General features: G+C 40.1%; 1 protein-coding gene across 6 annotated transcripts in view; it reads left to right on the forward strand.

Annotated features, from left to right (window-relative positions):
- Positions 1–25,721, forward strand: part of LOC145987659 (solute carrier family 15 member 1) — a 146,269-nt gene that overhangs the window by 110,861 nt on the left and 9,687 nt on the right. For 5 of the 6 annotated variants that reach the window (XM_083122174.1, XM_083122172.1, XM_083122175.1 and 2 more), the window contains 6 exons: positions 2,665–2,747; positions 7,845–8,012; positions 11,380–11,628; positions 13,027–13,254; positions 24,448–24,542; positions 25,340–25,477. In XM_083122174.1, the coding sequence (XP_082978300.1) occupies positions 2,665–2,747; positions 7,845–8,012; positions 11,380–11,628; positions 13,027–13,254; positions 24,448–24,542; positions 25,340–25,477 (961 nt within the window). Of the gene's footprint in view, positions 1–377; positions 461–2,664; positions 2,748–7,844; positions 8,013–11,379; positions 11,629–13,026; positions 13,255–24,447; positions 24,543–25,339; positions 25,478–25,721 lie in introns of all 6 variants that reach the window. The other variant, XM_083122173.1, reaches the window with a different exon arrangement.

Below are 25,721 nucleotides of genomic sequence, written 5' to 3' on the forward strand. Positions count from 1 at the left end.
GATAAAATACATAGGTATATTTCATTATATTCTAACAATTCCTGACCTACAGTTCTACTTAGGTAGTTAGGAGAGCCAGTTTTAGAGCTCTTAGCATTTAGTTTTAGCATTTGTTGCAAGCTGGGTGTACTCCACACTTGACCCAAAAGGTAAACGCCATGGCATAGTGAGACCCTCTTCTTTAAGCCTCCACCAATCCTGTGAGTTGTTCAATGGCCTTGTTTTAACTCTCTTGTATTCTAAACGGTTGGTATAGTTATTCAGAGTACTTTATAATGCCAAGACTCAACATTGGCTCAGATTGATGTAGGCTCAGCCCTGGTATTTTATGTATTGTTGTGCCGTTTTGTGTTTTCAGTGTATTTTTCTCTTTTCAGTCCTTTTTATAATGGGTAGCTCATTATACAAAATCAAACCTGCAGAAGGAAATATTGTGTTGAAGGTTGGATACTGCATCGGAGTGAGTACCTGAAGAGGCAAAAGATTGTTGCATGCATTCTTCTCTCGCTATGCTTTGTAGCCAATTCGTTGCATGCGCTATACATTTTTTTTTGCTTTCCCAAGAAATTTGCTCTGTGCTGAGCTATTGGTCTCTCCCTTACCCACTCAGAAATATTCATACATTTGGTTTTAGCCTGGAATGCCTAGGATAACAGATTATGGTCAAAATTTGGAGAGTTTTTAAGAAAATAATATTCCTCCCTTTCTAAAAGATACTTAATCAGGTCATTTCCCCCCAAAATGAACTTGTTCTGAGTTCAAGTTCCTAAAAACTTAATGTAAGTTGGATAAAAGATGTTAAAACAACATTAACAAAGTTCAACTTACAAATGGCTAAACTACAAATCTTCCTTCAAATGTTGCTGAACTATTTCCTGGATATTGCCGAAGAAGGAACCAGAAACAGTTCTGATACATTTGTGATATGTTTTCCTATTTTTGAAATGTATTTTAACTAATTTACATTACCTTCAGGTGTTATGCAAGTGAATGTTTCTAAAAAGAATAGGTAGTGCCGAATCTAATGGTGCAGATGGGATACAAAATCTACTAAGAGGCAGTGAAAAAGGTTTATATAACATTAAAGAACACCATAATTTAATAATAAATACACATTCTGCATTTACTCTATCCTCCCCTCCCTGTAATGGTAAATAATGAAGGAATACATGTCGAAAAACATACACAAAGAATGTAGCCTTACATATAACACTCAGCAAAACTAATTATCTTGTCAATAATAAGAGTAATTTTGAAACTTTAAACAGTTCCAATTATGCTTGAATGGCCAATATATAATTAAATACGTTACAAAGTAGTAGTAGTCAATAGGGTAGGTAATATGTTCCATTTCCAAGGAATAATTTAGCAAAATGAAAGTTTTATGCATGGGAATTTGCATCTTGTATTTATGGTGGAAGGCATGCTCTTCGGAGGTATGTTAGATCAGATCTGATTTGATCAGTATTTTAGTGTTATTCTTATAGATTTAATGCAGCACTGATGGTACTTGAATTTTTTAATTTTCTTCAATGTTTTGATGGAATTCACATCATCATTCTCCATTCTCGCCTCCAAACTGACATAGTATTAACCATGTCACTTTGTAATCTAAGGGTTCTTGGTTTGTTCCCAGGTGGAGACACATTCCACGTGATTCATATCTTCCCATAAAACTTTACTCCAGTCCTGATTTTTGCCTATGTGAGCATTAAGTGAACTTTGAACAAACTTTGACATGCATCTTTCCCAAGAACTATAAACTTTCGTAGTTTCATCAATCAGTCTTGAGATCTTGAGACATCCAAGAGATGCCCCTTGGATATCTAGAAATGGATATCCATAATATCCATGCATTTGAGCTGGACATTATGAATACCCAATGGAGGCCCCATTGAGATTTGTGCTGTTTGGGTAACCAGTACTTGTAATGGGTTTTACCTTAGAAAAAGAAACTCTATGTTTAGAAATTTGCTTCACAAAACCTGGGTGCATGAATTGTACCTTAACATTATTTTTTTTTTAAAAAAAAGAAGGCAGAATGCATTCAATTAGAAGCTATTTATATTAAAACTTGATTGGTAAAGTTATCACCAATGTTACCAATTCATTGATGTACCTTTATATTAATTAATCTAACACATTCCTAAAATTTACCTATTAATCAGTTATTTTTCCTAGCTGTAAGTAAGCAATGTGATTTAACTTTAACTTGCTTGTGATTACAAAATAAAACAATAAATGTTGCTTTTAAAGTGGTTAATTGTGTTTGGTGTGACGTTTGGTCTTGCTTCCTCACAACTTCAAACTTGCACAACCAAGAACCACTTTAAAAGTAACATGTATTATTTTATAATGTACAACAGTGAGTATGCGAACTTTAAGGAAGAACACTGCTTGTGATTGCTGCATTAAATGAACATACGTAGATGTAAATAGGGCATAGCAATTCTAATTAAATATCTTCTCGATTTATTGCATGCCGAATGGAGTAATCACTAATGAACTATCAAATGTAGTGTTGATGTTAAATAATGTCTCTTGTATAGATTTTCAGGTTTGTCTTTGAGTAGTAACTTAGCATTAATATAATCACAGCCTTCTTTTCTCTGTAGCTGCTAGATCTTCATCCCTCTACTTAATCTCCTGCTTCTTTGCTTGCAGTATTCTTTGTCATTGGTAAATTCTGGTATAGGATCAAGGACCCAGAAGGGAATGTAGTTTTGCTTGTGTGCAGGTGCATTGGGGTGAGTAGATCTCTTTGCAAAGGTTAACTGAAGATATCTCAAGTAAAAATTGAAACTTGCAGGTAGTTTTTATATGCATTTTGCAATGAATACTTCTGTAATTAGCACATTAATCGCTGTATGTTTCACTTTAAGCCTTTTCTCTATCTCATTATTAATCTTTTACAGACTATAAGTACCTATAGTTCTAAACTTTGTAGTTATGTAGTTCCAGATGTAGTCACCACTAGTTATTTAGTCATTAGTCAGTTTATGGTTTACAGTGGAACCTCAATTTTATGTTTTTCAGGGACCAAAGTAATAATAATAACTATAATTGTAACTTAAGATCAAGAAAAATGCAAAATCTGGGCAAACTATAACATTTTGATCTATTAGGCTCATGAAGAATGAACTATATTGGAAAATGTAAAATCAGAGAATTTAAAATGAAGGTTTCACTGTTATTGTTATTGATTTGGTGTTTTAAGTCCACTTTATGCACAGTAAGGCTAATCGGGACTGGACCTACAGTTTAAAGTGGGATCCGAACCACTGTGCCAAGTGCCTCCACCGGGTATCGACCCCAGGACCCCTTCATTACAAGGCGACGATGCTACCACTGCACCATCGGGGAGGCCTCAAGGTTTCACTGTATATGAGTGAATATCTTTAATATTAAAAAAATAATGGTATTTGGGTGTTGTAATAGTGTAACAATTTTTTTTGCTCAGTGACGTGCACTGAGGAGTAGCTAGTCTAGCAGAGATAGATCAATCAATCTCAAATGTCTAATTATTTTCAAATCACAATATTTATTGTTTTGTTGAAGCCACAGTTCATATGCAACACTTTCTTTTCACGCGCTTCTCGTCCCTTAGTACATTCAGCGGCCTAGCTCGCTCTTTCTCCGCCTCACAGTTCCAGGTAGAAACGGGTTTTCGAAGGGAAAGGGAAGATTTCTGCCTCTACCTCCCTTGCCCCCTCGCCCCCGATGCAATGGTTGAAAGCCCGTGGTTTCAGGTCCTCCAGTCTATCTCCTATAGGACAGATAGGGGAGTGGATTCCCTTTACTTCCTTTGTAAATCCTCGAAAAAAATTTCTGCAGTACTTCTGTTCTCTGTATTAACACTACTTTTTACACGATGTACAATATCTGTATGTATAATATGGGATGTACTTTTATTATTTATGCAACGTGCAGACAAAAATGTTATGCTTTTTTTAAATATGGAATATATGATGATTAAATAACAAATATTTGATCACGCTCATTCTTGCTCTCGTTTTAGTAGTGTTTTATTTAAATATACTAAACTTTTGGCCTCCAATAAAAAAAATAGATAAGCCAAACAATCATAAATACGGATGTATTTATTTGGGCAAGTGAACGCGCGTTCTAATTCTTGTTGTTGGTTTGGTTTATTTTACTTCGCTTTTCTGCCACATTTGGTTATCGCGAAAATGAGGATGAGTGATGATATGATGAAACTGATGAACGGACCTCACAAAGAACAATTCAGGCCGGAATTCGTGACGAGCGTGCATTCTTGTTCTTATGTGTTGTACTCTGCCTGCAGTGAATAATGAAAAAATTAGAAATGAAAAATGTATCCCAGAACTCAAAAAAGCCAAATGAATATAATTGAAGAAAGTAGAAAAAGGTGTGTTTAAAGGTGTGTTTTGTTACCTGTTTATCCCCCATCGCTTTTTCTAGCTGTATAGATTTAATCGCAATAAGTAGCTAAGAGCTAGGGAGGGACAATCATAAACAGAGAATTCTAGGCTTCTGATTTCACAGTCCTCTGCAGATGCACTGGGAGGAAATTATTTGTATTTTCTTCTCTCTTCCAGCGCTTTACCTAATTTCTGCCATGACGATGAACGTTGATTAAATTAAACGGGTGAAGAGTAGTTACAAAGAAACACTCATGCAAAGCCCAGGGCTCGAGCCCGGATCCTTCAGTAACGAGATCGTGAGATGGGGAAATTAGGGAAATCAAGCAATGCAAAATTTTTGAAAAAACGTTAATCATATATATAAAAAAAAAAAAAAAGGTAAAGTGTTCCCCTGTGCATAGCACCACGCCATGAAGGCGTATAGGGGGTGTGAGGGTAACGCCCCACACTTTCTTGATCCGGTCGTGAGTGGGGGTGATGTGATCAGCATCACGCCCCTGACCGCCTTTACCCCCCAGGGTTTCCCCCAGGTACCCATGTTATTCGACGCTGGGTAGGCGCCGGGGCCGCTTCCACCGTTAGAAAAGTTCCCGGATTTGAACCGGCCGGGGATCGAACCCGGGACCTTGAGCATGGTAGTCAGACGCGTTACCGACTGAGCCACCGCATGGTATTTTAAAAATTCAATTTAAATTACTACTCAGGAAAAATGCAGTTTGCTTTACCGATACCCACGTATCCGAATGGTTAGCGCCTTCCTCACATGTTTGTTGTCGGCCGACCTCCGTGGGGGAGTGCAAGTGGTCCCGGATCTGTACCCGATGGAGGCATATAGTGGTTCGGATCCCACATTAAACTATAGGTCTAGTCCCGATTAGCCTTTCTGTGTATAAAATGGACTTAAAACGTCAAATCAACCATCATATCAACCAACCGTGGGGGAGTGGTTACCACAACGCACTACAACACCAGGAGTTCCGGGTTCGAACCCCTACCTGGACATGGGTGTTCTTTGTGTTTGTCCCTTCATTAATTTTGTCGTATCTTCTTCGCGATTAACCAAATGTGTCAAAAAAGCGAATCAAATCAAATCATTCATTGATTGATTGTTTGATTTTGTTTATTTTACTTCGCTTTCCGCCATATTTGGCTATTCGCGAAGACGATACGATAAAATTGATGAAGGGACACACAAAGATCACCGATTGCCATGCCGAGATTCAAACCCGGCATCTCTGGCTCAGTGGTCAAATCAAATCGTTTTTGATTTTCGAAAGTGGGTGGAAGTTATGTGTACAATTTTTTGTAGTCATTCCTAACTTTGCAATTTTTCCTGCATTTGACATTCTTCTTTTAGGAATACTGGGCCCTAAAAGGGGAGGGGGAATTATGACCCATTGGGCACGCCACTCATTGCTACCCCAAGTGTCGACGTCACCGCACGTCACTGTTTTTGCTATTACATTTTTTTCAGTGTATTAGCTTGCCATCTGCTAGTAAAATAGCACATTACACAACGAATTCTAATAAATCACAAGTCTAAATTATAATCTAACTGCAATGAGGGGATTATTTTTTTAAAATATTTGAAGTAGAAATAAGGATTAAGAATATGTTCATACTAATTGTGGTATATTTTGAAACATTTGGAGTCTTTTGATGTAGAAAATGATTTACTTATTTTGTTGCTTTAAAGTTTATTAAACTTTATGTGAGTGGTGGCACAGACCCTGTGGTGCAAAGGGGCAGGCCATTCTGGGGCCTTCCCAATGACTAGTCGGCTTGTAATCAAGGGGTCCTGGGTTTGATACCCATTGGAGGCACATATTTGTTCGGATCTCACTTTAAACTGTAGGTACAGTCCCAATTAACCTATCTGTGCATAAAATGAACTTAAAACAAAAATAAAACCAACAAATCTATCCGTTGTCAAATTTCTAATATTCAATATATTATATATATATCTATAATATAACAAAATCTTATTTTTTTCAAATGATCAAGTTGAAAAATGTGATGAAAGTTTCCATAAAGTAAAGAGCAATTCTTTCATATCAACATCAACATTCTCTGAAACTTGCTTCTTTGAATGTTAAAAATAAGAATTTGTATGAAGAACCATTGATGTGTTTGAAGAAATCATTCATTATTCAAGTGGTTGGTTAGTATTTGTAAGTGAAGTGTGAAAGGAAAATCTTTGATCATTAAAATGTGAACACAGCTCTAACAGTTCATAAATATTTTGCAAAATCATCTGTTACTAGTGCAGTGTATATAGTGGCAAAAGAGTCTCCCATCTGTAACAAGTAAGGTTTGCAGTAGAGCCCAAGGCCAGCGTTCCCGCATCCAGCATTTAAAATATTCTACCTTATATTTCTATAATATGACCGCACTGTAGACATGGATGTCTGTGGAATTTATTTCCAGGGAGAAGCATGCCAGGTATTTTTGCCAGGGGGAGGGCAATTGCGGCATATTTTCTCCCATAATGGTGACTTCAGCTTGAAGTTGTAATGTTCCTACAACGCCCTTATGATAAATAATATAAATATCTGTGACTGAAATGAAATTATATGTGTGAAATACTTAATTTTAGGTTGACATTCATTTTACTGGGGGGCGTCTGTGAGTGTAGGCAAGATATAACCAAATAAATATCACATTCTTATATCTATTGGTGATAATGATTACTCTTTATGTACAGCTTATAAAAATTGACCTAATAATATTGTTAAATCACATAAGCTACTTTTGTGTCATATTATAATAAATGAGAACATAGGGTGGAGGAATAAGCACCCAACTGATCCCTACTTTTGAAGTCATCCTAAATCCATCAAACAAGAGAAACTTCAGGAACATTGAAATGTCAGTTGAATCACTCGCTGAGCTCGAAGAATAAATAACCTCATCGTCTTTTTTAATTTCATGTAATCCATTAATAAAGGAGCTATTTAATTCATCATTTAAGGTGGCTCAGTCGGTAACGCGTCTGACTACCATGCTCAAGGTCCTGGGTTCGATCCCCGGCCGGTTCAAATCCGGGAACTTTTCTAACGTAGGAAGTGGCCCCGGCGCCCACCCAGCGTCGAATGACATGGGTACCTGGGGGAAACCCTGGGGGGTAAAGGCGGTCAGGGGCATGATGCTGATCACATCACCCCCACTCATGACCGGATCAAGAAAGTGTGGGGAGTTACCCCCACACCCCCTATACACCTTCATGGCATGGTGCTAAGCACAGGGGAGCACTTTACCTTTTTTTATTATAATGATTTCAATCATCGTTCCTTGTATAAACATTTGCCACAAATACTAGTAAAATATTTTATGCCATAACTGTATTGTATTGTGCCTTGCTTATGGTTGTCATAATAATTTTTTGTGTTTTGACTTCTACTAAAGGAAAAATATACTCGAACATTTTATGATTTGCAGCATGCTCTGACCAACAAGATGTCCAACAAGGGTCCAAAGCGTGACCACTGGCTGGACCATGCAGATGACAAGTACGAACCCAAGTTGATCTCAGACGTGAGGGCTATGTTGAATGTTCTCTTCCTCTACCTACCACTGCCTGTCTTCTGGGCCCTTTTTGACCAACAGGTGATGCTTCAACTTTTTAATATGTTTACTTAAGAGTGTTATTTGGTGCTTGAGCATATGGTGGCTGCCAATTATATTCACGTTTATTATTTTAGGACTTTGTGACAGACTGTAGTGATGTACACAGCAGCATTCAGAATACTTACACTTCCTGTTTTGCACACTTAAATATAAATGTTCCAAATATCTTGAGAGCTGATTATATGCACTAGTAGCAAAATAAGAGCCATGGTGGTACAGTCTGTGGGGCATCTGACTACCATGTAGGAGACCCGGGATCAATTCCTGGGGTGGGTGACCTAGGGTCAGATTTTTTCCTGGCCTTGCCCCCCCCCCATAAAGCTGCTCTTGGGTTCACCAAGCCTCAAATCTATGAGTACCTGGGGGGGGTAAAGGCAGCCAGAGCATGGTGCTGATCACATCACCTTCAAAAGTTTCAGAAATGAAGAATGTGTGGGCCCTATCTCCACATTCCCTAAACATATGCCTTCATGGCATGGTGCTAAATGCATGGGGAACTTTGCCTTTACTTTAATAGCAAAATAAGCCCTTCAAAATTAATTATCTCTCCTTACTACATTGATATGTGCATTTCCATATTTGATGTGAATGACATTTATTTGCTGATATACCCTGAAATTAAAGTGTGATGTCATTAACATACACAAACATATATGTAAATAAATCATTAACTAAAAGGCTTTCACTCTTTGTACAGTATGGCCGAAAAAGAAGTATACCGAAAGTTGCAACATTGTACACAGTCGGTAAATTTCGGTATACTTCTTTTCCGGCCATACTGAAGTTTATTTCTGTGTGCATTGTTTTATATATTGTGACAAGTTTAACAAAAACATACTACAATTTCCACTCTTATATACATATAATCTTCAAATGCTTGCCATTATCAAAATATAATACCAACAGGGTGTTACTAAAGTTCGTTTCCAAAGCTTAGTAGGTGATTCTTCAAGTGAAAATAAACACCAAAGTTCATGTGACGAAATGCCGAAAATGGCACCCATTCGGAGTTATTGAAGTGGGAAAAAGTGTGAAAATTATGTTTACAAGCAAATAGTGTCACAACGGCCAACCATATGACCGCAGCGAAGGGCATTCCACAAAGAAATGTGGCATGCTCTATTCAAGAAAGCACATGGCAGATGTGTGAAGTTGATGCGCAAGGGATTCCCCAAAGGAATCAAATGGGTCTTTTGAAGTTATGGGGGTAGGGAAGGTTTTAGCGAGATGTGTTATCCACGGAAAGTGATATGTGGAGACTGACAACTAAGAAGAAAGCGAATATCCGTAGTGGACATCACCATTACATAGAAAAACAAAGATGGTGGTGGTGCTGCGCTAGGTTGCATATGTATCGACATGTTCACTCTGTGCAGAGTGGAGGTGCCGAGGGAACCACATCACAGACGATGTTGAAACTGTCTGCCATTAACTTCCACACAGAGATGACAATGCCGAATCAATGATTGTCTAGTGCGAGCAAACAACCCCATGGTGTCTGCTATCGTTGCTGCAGCAAAATTAATGCATGCAACGAGATCCTCGACTGACACGACAGGTGTTTCGTTAACGAGGCATTTCATCTCTCCCCACAGACAGAAGTCCAGGGGAGTGATGTCCTGCGATCTTGCTGGCGAAGGGCGTTCCACAAAGAAATGCTGCATGCTCTATTAAAAAAATGCACATGGCAGATATGTGAAGTTTCGGTGTTACTGTCAGGGATCGTCCTGACACCAGTACGCACGCTATAGCCAGTGCCCACAACACCTCCCATGTTAATGTGTGGCGCGTCCTATCCGAAGAGGGGGTGTACCCTTTCAAACTCCAAAAGGAACAAGACCTTTTACCTCAGGACCTTGACCCACGTGTGGTCTTTTGCCAGTGGTTTTTGCATCACATGGAAACTATCCCGAATTTTGTGAAGAGGGTGTTGTGGACCGATGAGGCAATGTTCACCAAAACGGGCATATTCAATAGTAAAAAGAGTTACGTTTGGGATTTTGCAAATCCACATGCAATTCTCGTGGCACACCATCAGCACAGATTTGCGGTTAAAGTGTGGTGTGGGATAGTGCATGACCATTTGATTGGGCCGTACATTTTCCCTGTTCGCCTGTGTGGTGGTACATATCATGAATTTCTTCGTGATGTTTTGCCTGAACTGTTGGAGGACATGTCCTTGGTATTGAGGCAAGGACTATGGTTCCAACACGATGGTGCACCACCACATTTCGACCAAAATGTGTGTCACTTCCTCAATGGCTTGTTCCACAATCGGTGTATTGGTAGGGGTGGGCCTGTCATGGCCATCAAGATCACCGGACATCACTCCCCTGGACTTCTATCTATGGGGAGAGATTGAAACACCCGTCATGTTGGCCGAGGATCTTGTTGCACACATTAATGTCGCTGCACCGACGATAGCAGACACCGCGGGGCTGTTTGCTCGCACTAGACAATCATTGATTCAGTGTTGTCATCTCTGCGTGGAAGTTAATGGCAGACAGTTTGAACATCGTCTGTGATGTGGTTCCCTCGGCATCTCCACTCTGCACAGAGTGAACATGTCGACACATATGCAACCTAGTGCAGCACCACCACCATCTTTGTTTTTCTATGTAATGGTGATGTCCACTACGGATATTCGCTTTCTTCTTAGTTGTCAGTCTCCACATATCACTTTCCATGGATAACACATCTCGCTAAACCCTTCCCTACCCCCATAACTTCAAAAGACCTATTCGATTCCTTTGGGGAATTCCTTGCGCATCAACTTCACACATCTGCCATGTGCTTTTTTGAATATAGCATGCCGCATTTCTTTGTGCAACGCCCTTCGCCGGGTTCATATGGTTGGCTGTTGTGCCACTATTTGCTTGTAAACATAATTATCACACTTTTTCCCACTTCAATAACTCCGAATGGGTGCCGTTTTCGGCATTTCATCACATGAACTTTTGTGTTTATTTTCACTTGTAGAATCACCTCCTAAGTATTGGAAACGAACTTTAGTTTATATATGCTGATGATTACATTATACTCTATGATGTCACTCAGTGATATAACAAATTGTAGTTGTTAGCCCATAGTAACACCATACTGGGTTTAGAAGTGCAGTTACTTTATTTTTAGTTTTGTAAGTGGTTAATGCAAGTGTTGTTGAGAGTTAAATTGTTATATGTTGTTTTAATATGATAAATTGTTATTTTTCTTGCAATTGCCACCACAATGTTCTTTCTTTAGGAAAATAAGATGAAAAACACTTATTTAGTTTACTGGAAACAGTCAATTTTAAAAAATCAAAATATTATAAACAACTAATGCCTTGTTGAATTCCTTTCCCCAGGGATCTCGCTGGACATTCCAGGCAACTCGTATGAGTGGCGATCTTGGAGGATACATCCTGAAGCCGGATCAGATGCAGGTCGTGAACCCTTTACTCATCCTGGCCCTTATCCCAATTTTTGAGACAGCCATTTACCCACTCTTTGCTAAAATCAACTTCCTTGTGAAACCACTGCAGAGGATAACTGTTGGAGGCCTCTTGGCTGCAGCTGCATTCTTCATTTCCGCAATAGTGGAGCTGCAGTTGGAGGTAAGTAAAGTGATTGTCCTATCCTTTTCTTGTTTTTGTGTAACGTACTGTGTAATAAAGAAGTATCGAGCATATTTTAGTGACAAATAGTAAAAGAACGTATCAAACATTAAATTGTAGAGCAACTCAAGCATTTTTTTTTCTACATATATACTAACTTTTAAAACAATTGAAAATGATTGATAGCTGGCTCAGTGGCCAAGCATGTTAACTGGTGAATGACATTTTATCTAGTGTAAACTTACTTTTCTCGAGGATCAGTTGGTGGAGGGAGTATTGTATCTGTGCTTGAGCCTCTCGAAACACAGGTATAAGGTAAAAAAGCTCTTTTCTAGATGGCCATTCCCTCCCTCGACCACCCCAACAGCAATTTCTGGTTCTGCCCTTAGACACCCTTGAGAAAAGGGTTCATGTTTTTTCCCCATCCCTCAGTTTCCACCACTTCCTTTTGCATACATTATTTGTTTTCCCATAAATTTTCTTATTGTTGCCTTACTTCCTGTTGGGTTACAGGACTCGCTACTTTTTTACAATACATAATGTTGTTGGTAGTTTGTCTCTTTTTTTTCTTGCCGAATATGATGTGTTCCTTGCAACACTGGCATGCGCTGTTTCACAACAGGAAGCAATGTCACAGATGCTATCAAATGTTATGTCAGGCTCTTTTACCTGTTTTTGTTGTATGCATGCATTGCTTGCATTGTAGAATTATTTTCCTGTAGTTTACGGTTATTACAAGCATAAGAAAACAGTTTTTCTTTGTGACGTTTGAGGAGAACACATGCTCCTTTCATCAGACATTTATTTTCATTTTGACTAAAGATACAGTTATAACAATGGTTAGCAATTTTTTAAACAAAAATAATGTTGACAACATCCAATTTATAATGGATTCTTTTTGTTTAAAAAATTGCTAACCATTGTTATAACTGTATCTTTAGTCAAAATGAAAATAAATGTCTGATGAAGGGAGCAGCGTGTGTTCTCCTGAAATGTCACAACAAAAAACTGTTTTCTTATGCTTGTAATAACCGTAAACTACAGGAAAATAATCTTTTACCTGTGGTTGCACTATAGCATACAGCCTACAAAACAGGCTTTTTTGAATGTTTGTAGTACCGAAATGGTGAACCAATGACAATATTGTTACCAAGAAAATTGTTTGTTTTTATGTCCTCTATATGGGGGAGGGGGGGGTTGTGGTCCGCAGGCACCATTTTGATGACACTGTACACAAACACGCACACACACACTCCTAATGACTGAGGGAGAGAACAAGTTCTCTGTCTTTATAACTCTGATTTTCATTACTTTTAAGTGAAGTATGCTGGTAATTGTTATTTTTACGGTTTGTTTATATGGTACTGTTTTTTAACTTTGGAATCTTGCATTTGGCAGCAAACCTACCCAGTGCTCCCACAGAGTGGCGAAGCACAGCTGAGAATCTTCAACAGCTTAGACTGTCCCATGAACATTCGTACGGATGATATACATAATTTTAATGGAACAATACAAGCTTTGGAGTTTTCCAAGTTTAACATTCCAGTAACAAATAATTTAACCTTCCAAGTTCTCTATGAAGGCTGTGCAAGTGGAAGTGGAGAAATTAATGTGTGGGAGAGCCAGGTATGTGAAATCCTCTGTCAAGAAATATATTAGGGAATAATAGAACAATTGTGCCTTTTGCTGTTTGGATCTCTCATACTGATATACGTTATTTATTGATAAAAATTCTAATACAGCACATAATGGTTATTGTACACTGAAATCATCAATAATGAAAACAACTAAAAATACCACAAAAATAGACATTTCTAAAAAGATGAGTCTCAAGGTGAAGGCATAATTATGTTAATTAGGAGCATATATTCTGATGAATGATTGAAACTGCATAATATCTACACTTGTTAAGATTTATTATATTATATTTTCTTGTGACGGCACACACTTGGATATTTTTTGATTTGATATAATTCAGGAACGGTGGCACCAATCAACATCCAGTTTTATTAGAAATGCTTCAAACAATGTAAACTTTCATGATTAATAAAATAATAGTAGTTTTGTAGAAAAACTCTCTATTTTGAACACTTTAAGAGAATAACTTTGAATTGTAAGTCTTGATCATTCTTGAACCAAACATTAGTATTTTATATATTGTAAGGTTAAGAAATGTTTGTTAGAATACTTTGAGCATGTGAACCAGATTGTCATGGGCATCTGTGAATTTTTTATTAATTTCGTTGACAATTTTTTTATTCTCTTGAGCAGTTAGTAACTACATGCATTATGGTACCTTTACCTGACATGTAATCCTCACATAAGACCCAGCAACTACAGCGCAGAAGGAATAACTTGGCAGTGACGTCATCTCCCACCTTCACCTCTCTTTCCAGAAGCGAAGGCTCATTCGCTAGATCGCACGACAAGGTGACGTGCAAACCAATCGAAATCATTCCGAGAGGGGTGAAGCAGGCGTGCAAACCCCCACACTGCTACATTAGTCTAACAAACCGCAGCTATGAGCGAGGGATTGCAGGCTATTTTGTTTCTTTGTTAGGGAGTTTATAACCAACCAAAGGTTGGGTATACATCCCCAATACATACAGGCAGCACTCCACTCCAACCAAAGTACAAGGCCAATTCAATTCAGGTAGAATTAATAGGAATAGACATTCCCAGATATGTTAAGATTAACAGAAATTAGGCCTAATTAGTAAAAGTATTATAAAACATCAAAATATTAAGTAATTAATAAGCCCCAGACCCAAAATTCATTAGTTATCAAAAAAACAACCTTTTGTTGATAGGTAGAATTCAGAGAGCACATGTTGCTTTTCATGCAAATTTTTTATTAACACAGATATTTTCAGGATAACATTTGTGCAAGCACAAATTAACTTGCGTTCCCTGAAAATAACTCCAAGTCACAATTATATGTGCAAACAAACCACAAAAACATCAAAAAATCGATGTTTTTGGACAAAAGACAATCGGTCTCACAGCACCAGAGCCATCTGGTGAGTGCCAGTGGCTGCCATCTAGTGGATTTCTTTAGGTACTAGATGAAGGCAAGTAACCCAAGGTGCTGTGAACCAATCAGATGGCCTCATGGGCGTGGCTACCAGACAATGAGTCTGAGATAGCTTTTAACATGAGAGGAAGCCATCTTGATTCCACTTTGTGTTGAGATTTAGTACAGTTCACATCGCTCCAAGTTGTTGGGCCTGAGTAGGCCAGTGGAGAGAGGACAATGGAGTAGCCATTGGACTCCAACATGTGAAATATCTACTAAGTGCTTGGAAATAGTCCAGTAGTGTATAATATGAACGATTTACAGCACTTAAAGTGCCTTAAAGTGCATGGAACTAATATCCATGAAAATTCGGAAATTTTCAAAACCACATGGTGAGGACAATGAGCCTTCAGGAAACCATGATGTTTTGTATCCAAAGACATCCATGATTATTCGGCCCATCCTTTGTCTTACAGCTCCCTGAAACAGTTCATGTGCAAGCCAATACCCATATGCATTAAGATAACGCTATATTTTTAGTGCAAATTCATTGAAACCCCCCATTTATAGTTGGAGTGACAAGTGTGTGTAGCAAGGCCCAGGTGTGATGAGGTGAATGCAGAATATGTAAGTACCATGTTTTTGTTACCCATTTGTTGGTTCCATATGTAAAATCAAACCTATAAGTTTGTGCAGTGCTTGTATATAGTTAAATGTAATAATACCCCGAATATTAAATGTGTCTTTCCAACATCTTGATTTATCAATTCATATTTGGGCGGGTAAGTCCGGGAAGCGTACTTCTCGCTCCGGAATAACTAGGCTGAAAGTCCCTATGATAAACCAGCAATCATTCCTCGGAATGGATGCTGGTCTACTGGGGACATCCTCCATGTTAATGGTCACTGGAGGACAGCGTAGAGCTGCACGGGGATGGGTGCGTCCAGGTTGCATAGCAGGGTAGTTTCGTAGGTTCAATCAAGCCCAAAGTGGGTGAGTAGGTTAGGTTCACCTATCCTATTGCTCGGCAACGTAACCTGGAGGCACGTATCCCTGGACCAGCCGCGTAGACGAAGCCATTCAACTCCCGAATCTATCGTCTGTCTTTTGTCTCTCGCGTGGATCGCAAGATTATGAGACTCAATACCGGCACTCCCCAAATATGAATACCAGGTCAAGGTCGCTGGAACGGCCAGCAGGTTGTGGGTTCCCACCCAATGGTAGTGCAAGTACCAGTAGTAACCCCCAACTTGACCTCATTGTGGCAATGCTCCAGGAGCAAGCGAAAGTCTCTGAAAAGGTTAGTCAGAAACTTGAGGCACAGGGTCAGAAACTTGATGCGCAAGGTCAGAAACTTGATGCGCAGGGTCAGAAACTTGATGCGCAGGGTCAGAAACTTGATGCGCAGGGTCAGAAACTTGAAGCACAGGGTCAGAAAATTGATGCTCAGGGTAGGGAATTTGCCAAGGCATCGGCCGAAGTAAATAGGAAACTTGAAGCCGTAAGGACGGAATTCCAGGCCAGACTGGACTCCATCCACAATGCCACCACGAAGACCTCAGAATTGTTAACTAAGCAAGTAACGACCAACACCAATAGAATTAACCAAATAGAGATCCAATGTAATGACTTAGAGTCAAGGTTAGAAAGGGATTTTACACAAGTGTCAGGCCAGATTTCGCAACTGAGGGAACTCGTTGGCGAAGTGCAAGGCGGTGACAATCAGACCACCACAGCTCAGATTCTAGGGAGGTTAGATGCCCTAGAAAACATATGCAGAGAGCTCACTTGCAGTGACCACATGGTCACGATCGAGAACAGGGTTCTCGAGCAAGTGAGGAAGGAAATGCCGAACTGTCAGGCGGAAGGCCACAGATCGCATGAATGCATTTCCGAGGGCCAAGTCGCTGAGCAGCGCACCTCCTCACAACAAAGGGTTGGTGAGGAGCAGCTGCCAGAAGAACAAAGGTCTGACGATGCAAGCCTGATGAGGATTCTTGCTTGCCTGTAGGGGATGGAGAGACGAATTACTCAGTCCGCCCTTCCACTGATGTCAGCTACCAAGCCCGTCTCACCTGCACGGAATGTGTCTGTCCACCAGGCCTTGTACCAAGCCAAACGACGACCTAAGGGTTACGAAAGCTCTGACCAGAGTAGTGGCTATGTGTCTCCCCCTAACAAGTACCACCCACTTGGTAACTCCCCGGAATCCAATTCCGAAAGCTCGGACGCCGAAGTCCGCAGCCAGAGGAAGAGGAAGAACCGGAGGAGGAACAAGAGCAAACCTAGGGTTAGGTTTGCTGATCTCAAACAGCTCCCAACCTTTAACGGGCAGGGGAACAGGCTGGCCTCAGATTTTGTGCAGGAGTTTGAGAGAGATCTCACTCTCCTGGAGGTAGATTTGACGGATGCCCTCTAAATAATCTCGTTCTGTCTACGGGACGAGGCAGGGCAGTAGTACGAGAGGAACGAATGAAAGTTCAAGTCCTACTCGGATTTCAAAAGGCAGTTCCTCTCATATTTCCAAGGGGATGGGTGGAGAGCTTCTTCCCTTGCGAAGGCTCTCAACGAAAGGTACAACCCATCCCAGCACAGATCAGTGCACAAATATTTCTGGCGCCAAGTCAAAATGATTAGGCTTGCGTTGCCAGAAATCGCCGACAACCAGGTTTTCACCCACGTTGTGCAACAGCTGCCGCACAGCTTGAAGGACCAGTTAATCCTGGCTCCCTTCGTCTCTCTTCAGGAGGTGGCCAACTCCATACTTCGGTATGAGAGTGTGCAAGTGCCACAATATCCTGAGAGGGAAGTTGCAAGGCCAGCACGACCCAATTACGGGAAAACCACGACTCGCATTAACCAGACCTATGTGAGTCATGGTCAGGGTGAAGCGAGCGGTTCGTCCAAAAAGGAGGACGCTCACATGTGCAAATCTGCGAGGGGCTCCCGGCCTAAGGAGTACCCAAACAGAACCAAGGTAGACCGGAGAAAGGGTGGAACATCCCAGCATAAGAGTTCCGCCAGCTCACACGGGTCTTCCGAGCATCTCGCTGAGGTGCATCCAAATGTGCACAACCAGGGAAACTAGGTAGGCAACGTCCTGACGTGGGGAAGGGCGATGCCAAACCTAAACCTGTCCCACAATGTTCAGATTCATGCAAGCACACTCCACTGATAAATCAGTATCGGGCAGTGGGTGATTCAATGTTGTCACGTCTTGCGCAAAGAAAATTCGGGTATCCTGTCCAAAGAGACAGTGATGGTAATTACCACATCGGACTTTGCATATCTGGACAAACCTCAGCGCAGTTGCTCAGTGCTTTGAGAAGAGAAAAGTGTGTTCATAAAAATGTGTTATTAATGGTATCCACAAATGATATGCTCCGAGGGAAGGACACCAACCAGGTGTTCCGGAACCTCCAGGATATCATTTACACCCTAAAGAGGAAAGGTGCTCAGAAGGTCATTGTTCTGACTCCTTCACCAGTTCCCAGGTTAGCCAATGAGAACCGACACAGGTTCTGGGCCATGTATGACTCACTAATTGCAAAAATATTATCCCTTGATGATAATAGCAATGTAAGGGTTCTGGATTCCTCATCGAAATTTGTGCACAAGGGCCAAGAAATGAACATGTCGCTGTTCGAAGAAACCATGGGTTACGGTCAAAACATGAGACCCGACCTGGTTCACTTCAGCCCACGAGGTATGGATACCATACTCAACGCACTCGATGAGGTAAAATGGTTCACCAAACCAGGTCACACACCCAAGGGTAGACAAATGGAACCTCGACAGAGCGAGATGAATGCCATTCTGCCCTATGAGCAACCCTCGGGAAACTAGCCTGTGCTATTCTCGCTGGGGGTGATGGTGGCCAGGGTGTAACAATTCCTACTCGGTTAGTAAGCATGGAATTTAATAGTGAGGAAACTCATTGATATATGTTTTGTACAATTTTCACTTCCCCAAAGAATCATAGTAGACAATGGTCCCCAGTTAGGGCCAAACAATTCACTCAGGAACTCCGTTATGGAACACTTTCATATTCCTACAGGTGAACAAACCGAATGGGATCAGCAATTGTTCATGGCTGTATCCCGGACGGCCGAAAGGCGAAACAAAGCCAACAATAAGGTAAATGAATCACAGCAAAACAGGACTGTGATCAAAGTGTATGATTTAGCTTTTCTTAAATCCCATCTCCAAAGCAAAGCTCTAGAGGGACAGACCCACAAATTGTTCCACACCTTCTTCGGTCCATTAGTTTGTAGTGATCAGGTGACAGATAACATATTTAATCTTGTTCATTGTGTTAGCGGTAAGAGCCTACCCAACCAACATGTGAATAACATGAAGTTGTGGAGGTGTAGCTATAAGGTGTATAGTCATTACATTGAGAAGCTCAGACTACTACATCCGGTGTTAGCATCAAGAGTACCTCAAAGAAGTTAATTCAAGCCAAGGGACCTCTGAATTCAAAGAGGACTCAACCTCAATCCCGACGGGGTGCAGCCGTTTCCTTACGACTTGCTTTGTCTGTTGGTAAGATGAGTAACTGCGCACAAATGGCTCCACCCCCGTACCCTTGTGATAATTTCCCATGGAAACTGTAGATGTCTGCTCGTCAGCTCTACGTTTCTTCCTAAACCCGATATCAGTAGGACCTAGGAGAGAAGTACGCGACGGTACGGCTCCTGCGCCATAGTATTAGTCGCATAAGAGGTATTGGTATCCCTCTAGCGCATCCAGGGTAAGACGCACGGATAGGAGTGTACAACAGGTACAAGATGAGGAGAAAAAGCTACACATTTTTTGAACACTAGTATTAATATATGTTAAAGGTCAGAGGTTTTGTGGATGAGGTTCTGTCTGGTCTGTGACATTCGCCCATTTGTACATAGGGTAGAAAAATTTATGTCAAGATCGTGTAAGGGATTATTTTATCATTGTATGCAAAAGTCAATTTCATTGTTGTATACAAAAGCCTATTTCATTGTTGTGTACAAAAGTATTATTTCATTGTTGTATACAAAAGCCTATTTCATTGTTGTATACAAAAGTATTATTTCAGTATTATATGCCAAGGCAATTTCATTGTGGTATAAAGGGTAATTTCATTATTGTCGACCAGGGCCATTTCTTTGTTGGACACAAAAGTGAGTCCAACCATCATATAGAGATTTATTTCCCTATGAGTGCAAATCTATGCTAGATCACTCACTACCAATCAAGCAAAATATTGTTTAGCAATCATTGGGTATTTGCACTACCGATGGGTTAGGTTCGACCAAACCAGGGTTAGCAGTAATAGAAATATGCGAGCACCCCCAAACATATAGGGTTGTTTATGAGGAACAACCCAAAAACCAACAAGGGTAAGGTCAAAGCCTGCGTGTGAAGTGGGGCCAGTGAGTACATCACTCCAACCCCCCCTCAGTGTCACCACAAAACCCCGGAGCAAACACACAAAAGTGCATGGTGTCATAGGCAGCAGCAGACCCCCAAGCATATTATACCAGGAACTAGAGACAATCTTTTCAGCGTTCCAGCAATATAGGGAAGCAGGGAGTGTGTCAGGGGTTCGTAATCGAACATTGACATCCAGAAACGAACCACCATGACAATCCTACAGACTTCACAAAATGAGTGCATTCCACAGATTGTACACAATCCCAATGGGCAGCCAGGTCGAAGCATTGCTCGGCCAATCGAGCAACAAAAACATTTGATGGCAACGCAAAGTGCACAAAGCCAGGCGACAGCGATCTCCACCTAAGGAGATATTGAAGAACAATTGTGAGGTGATCAACTGTGGACAACATACCAAGGTGTATGGTGAACTTTTTTGAAGGTACTGCACCCTCAAGTGAATGAGGGGCAGAGACATTAGATAAGTACCTAAAAACTACTAAGCAGATCAGTTCGAATACAAAAACTGTATTCAGTGCGACAAAAAGCAGACATAACATGAATAACTAAAATCATTTATTGAAAACTTTTAAGTGTGTGTTATATTAACCATGTATATACCGTCTAGGAAATCGTTCGATATATCGAACAGAACAATATCTCAAACATATATCCAAGTGACGGGCAAGAATAATTGCAAATTTATTTTCTTTCATGTATATGTTCTTTTCGGACCAGCGTGGTCATAACGATTCAGTGTGTATATAAATATTTTGTGTATGTATTTGGGTATAGTGTAGTAAAGGGTAAAGAAAAATGATCCGCTTCACGTATCCTTTTTCTTTTCCCGAGGGCCCGGGATATGTATAACCAACCAAAGGTTGGGTATACATCCCCAATACATACAGGCAGCACTCCACTCCAACCAAAGTACAAGGCCAATTCAATTCAGGTAGAATTAATAGGAATAGACATTCCCAGATATGTTAAGATTAACAGAAATTAGGCCTAATTAGTAAAAGTATGATAAAACATCAAAATATTAAGTAATTAATAAGCCCCAGACCCAAAATTCATTGGTTATCAAAAAAACAACCTTTTGTTGATAGGTAGAATTCAGAGAGCACATGTTGCTTTTCATGCAAATTTTTTATTAACACAGATATTTTCAGAATAACATTTGTGCAAGCACAAATTAACTTGCTTTCCCTGAAAATAACTCCAAGTCACAATTATATGTGCAAACAAACCACAAAAACATCAAAAAATCGATGTTTTTGGACAAAAGACAATCGGTCTCACAGCACCAGAGCCATCTGGTGAGTGCCAGTGGCTGCCATCTAGTGGATTTCTTTAGGTACTAGATGAAGGCAAGTAACCCAAGGTGCTGTGAACCAATCAGATGGCCTCATGGGCGTGGCTACCAGACAATGAGTCTGAGATAGCTTTTAACATGAGAGGAAGCCATCTTGATTCCACTTTGTGTTGAGATTTAGTACAGTTCACATCGCTCCAAGTTGTTGGGCCTGAGTAGGCCAGTGGAGAGAGGACAATGGAGTAGCCATTGGACTCCAACATGTGAAATATCTACTAAGTGCTTGGAAATAGTCCAGTAGTGTATAATATGAATGATTTACAGCACTTAAAGTGCCTTAAAGTGCATGGAACTAATATCCATGAAAATTCGGAAATTTTCAAAACCACATGGTGAGGACAATGAGCCTTCAGGAAACCATGATGTTTTGTATCCAAAGACATCCATGATTATTCGGCCCATCCTTTGTCTTACAGCTCCCTGAAACAGTTCATGTGCAAGCCAATACCCATATGCATTAAGATAACGCTATATTTTTAGTGCAAATTCATTGAAACCCCCCATTTATAGTTGGAGTGACAAGTGTGTGTAGCAAGGCCCAGGTGTGATGAGGTGAATGCAGAATATGTAAGTACCATGTTTTTGTTACCCATTTGTTGGTTCCATATGTAAAATCAAACCTATAAGTTTGTGCAGTGCTTGTATATAGTTAAATGTAATAATACCCCGAATATTAAATGTGTCTTTCCAACATCTTGATTTATCAATTCATATTTGGGCGGGTAAGTCCGGGAAGCGTACTTCTCGCTCCGGAATAACTAGGCTGAAAGTCCCTATGATAAACCAGCAATCATTCCTCGGAATGGATGCTGGTCTACTGGGGACATCCTCCATGTTAATGGTCACTGGAGGACAGCGTAGAGCTGCACAGGGATGGATGCGTCCAGGTTGCATAGCAGGGTAGTTTCGTAGGTTCAATCAAGCCCAAAGTGGGTGAGTAGGTTAGGTTCACCTATCCTATTGCTCGGCAACGTAACCTGGAGGCACGTATCCCTGGACCAGCCGCGTAGACGAAGCCATTCAACTCCCGAATCTATCGTCTGTCTTTTGTCTCTCGCGTGGATCGCAAGTTTTTTTTTTGCTGGTTTTGTTTTTGTTGTACAATGAGCAGTGGCATAAAGAAAGGTAAGCCCTTGCACAGCGAGGCAAGAGAAATAGTTTTCAATGTGTATAAGTACTTTGATTGCGATGAAAACAAAACCACAGCTGTTCACAGAACAGGGCAAAAACCGACCGAAGGCCCAGCAACGTGTCACAAATCTGGATTCTTTTGATGAAGCAGTCGTGCGCCAAACAATCCATGATTTATACACGAAAGGCATTGTTGTCACTGTACATAAACTGATGAAGGAACTGCAAGAAAATATTAATTTTAAGGGTTCGCGTTGGTCGTTGCGTATGATCATAAGAAAATTAGGGTTCAAATTTAAAAAGCATAGCGTAAGCAGCAGGAAGCTACTCCTTGAACGAAACAGCATCGTTGCATTGCAGGGGGGGGGGGCATCATTTTTGCATGAAGTTAAAGAACTGTGCAGAGGGCAACCTCCAGTCTTTCATTTACATGGATGAAAGTTTTGTGAATACACATCACCCTGTCCCCAAATTTTATTGGGTTCCAAAGATTCGGGGGGGGGGGGGGGTAAAAGTGCCAACAGGAAAGGATCCCAGGTTTATTATTGTGCATGCCGATGGTGAAAGTGGATTTGTGGAGGGGGCGAAGTTAGTGTTACTTTCAAGAACAACTTCTGGGGACTATCATGGGGAGATGAACACTAACAATTTTATGTTGTGGTTCGAGAAACAGCTTCTTCCCAATCTGCCCCCAAACTCTGTTATTGTGTGCGACAATGCTCTGTACCACAAGAAGTAACCCATCATCAACAGCAGGAAGGATGAAATCAAGTCGTGGCTGTCATCTCACAATATTCCGCACGCAGAAGGTTTGCTGAAAGCCGAATTATATGAAATAATTAAAATAAACACATAAAATAAACATCTAGCAGTGCTAACATTAAATTGAAGATTGGTAGTTTGCACCGCGATCTTTACTGCTCGTACTCTTACTCGTGCCATGGTTCCTTTCATAGTAGTTGGCAACGCTGACTTAGCAGGGAATGACGTCACTGCCAGGTTATTCCTTCCTGGCTGTAGTCACCAAGTTTGTCTTTATAAATACTTGGGCCATTCAGAATTGATTGACACTGTGCCCTGTGTGCCTATATGCTCCACACAGCGCCATGTGACAGGCATTTGTTTCTCATAGTGTAGTCGGAGTTATGGACAAGTAAGCTGCTGCCAAGTGGAGGTGTACGATATCAGCATGGAATGTGAAGGTGTACCATATGGCTCCATAGCCTACAGCTATGATTCATAATTTGCTACAAGCAGTGTGTGGTGAATCCTCTCCAAGTCATGCAACTGTGTTCCGCTGGGTGGCAGGTTTCACAGCTGGATGTGTGAGTGCCAAGGAAGGAACCTCCCGTCACATGCCTGTCATTCATTGCTATGTCAGACACCTGCTGAATCATGCCAGGGATTCGAGATGAGCGACGACGTCCAGGGCTGGTTCCTTTCTTGGCACTTGCACTTCCGGCTGTGAAGCGGAACACAGTTGCTTGACTTGGAGAGCATTTACCACACACTGCTTGTAGCCGATTATGAATCATAACTGTAGGCACACCTTCTTTCCACAGGAACCACGTGGTTCATCTTTGACCTTCCATACTGATATCGTACACCTCCACTTGGCAGCAGCTTACTTGTCCACAACTTTCGACTACATTATGCATAGTGATAGTGAGCACATATGAGCTGCCAAATGGCTGTTGCAACACAGATTTTTTCTTTTTTTTCTGTAGATATCAAGTTTTTGCTTACCTGTAACTCCAATAAAATATGTTTCTTTTCCCTTCATTGATATCACATGTGCTATCTGCTCTGAATAGAATGTGGCATAATTTTATTTAAACCTTGTAGATACATCTCGTTCAAATATATGTTCTTTCTTACATTGTAGGCTAATTCCTATTTACTAACCAAGGATGGGATCTTCGGCAAGTACTTCAGTGAAGATCACATAGACAAGTCTGAGAATGGAAACCCACTTTTAAGGTAGATCAACATGAACCCCTTTTATTAAGATAAATTTGACTCACTTCTCTGTACATATTGTTATACCCATATATGTGTATGTATGTTGATACAAAACTTCATGACAAAATTACAATCAATACAAAGTACATGATTTAGTTTCATAAAAATGCAACCACATTATGATTACCACAATATATCATAAGCCAAAAATCATGTTTAACATATGGCTGTTTTTTATGAATGGATTAAATTAAATGCAGTCTAGTATCATTGACATACAGAAAGGGGAGGGGGACTGCACCCAGGAAATTGAATGCCTAATAACTAACAATTATGCAAAATGTAGTATGGAGATGATTTCATTAAGGAGTTCTGGGTTTAATACCTGGTTTAATACCTCACTTTAAACTGAAGGCCCAGTCTGTACATATGGTGGACTTAAAAACAAAATCAAACTCCCAAATTCAAAATTGTTAATTTTTCAATTGATAGTGTATTATGCTAAAGGCATCTGTATCAAGTATACTATGGTAAGGAATGAAGAAATGAAAATAATGTAACTGGTGAATAGCAAAGTAAAAAAATAAAAGATAAAGAGACATGAGATGGAAGATTCAAATATAATTATTTTTATTTGTTTTCTTTTTATGTAGTATTTTTAACATTTTTACATATTATGATATTATATCTTATACCACCTCCATACAATTGGTGAAACTGCGTCAGAACTTCATAAAATTATCAGGTATGATTTTCATCATCATCATCATCTTCGTCTACTCTAAATTTCATATGTTGTTTCAATTTCTTTACAGGGTAATTTACAATCTAGATTTTGGAGAAGAGGAAAATGGAACTAGTTCAAAGATTAAGCTAGTCGGAGATGAGACTGTTTATGTTGAAGTTAATCCAGGGGTCAATGCTTCTGGATATGTAGAACTGGATATCGGAAGGTAAGGCTTCTTTTTTCTCATGTTGAACAATTCAGAGAAATATCTGTGTTCTGTGTTAGGTACTCTGATCGAATTGAAGTCTAGTCTTTAACTACACTTGACACTTGACATTGTTTGTTGCAGTAATAGTTTGTATAGGGTGTTTTTTTTAGAGTGATAGAACTTTGAATTGAAATAAAACACATAAAAAAATAAGTTTGAAGCCAATTGTGTTTTTATTAGAAAGATAACTTTGTGACATTTA

The sequence above is a fragment of the Lepisma saccharinum genome, chromosome 5 (assembly GCF_977018435.1).
Source record: "Lepisma saccharinum chromosome 5, izLepSacc3.1, whole genome shotgun sequence".
Classification (NCBI taxonomy): domain Eukaryota; kingdom Metazoa; phylum Arthropoda; class Insecta; order Zygentoma; family Lepismatidae; genus Lepisma; species Lepisma saccharinum.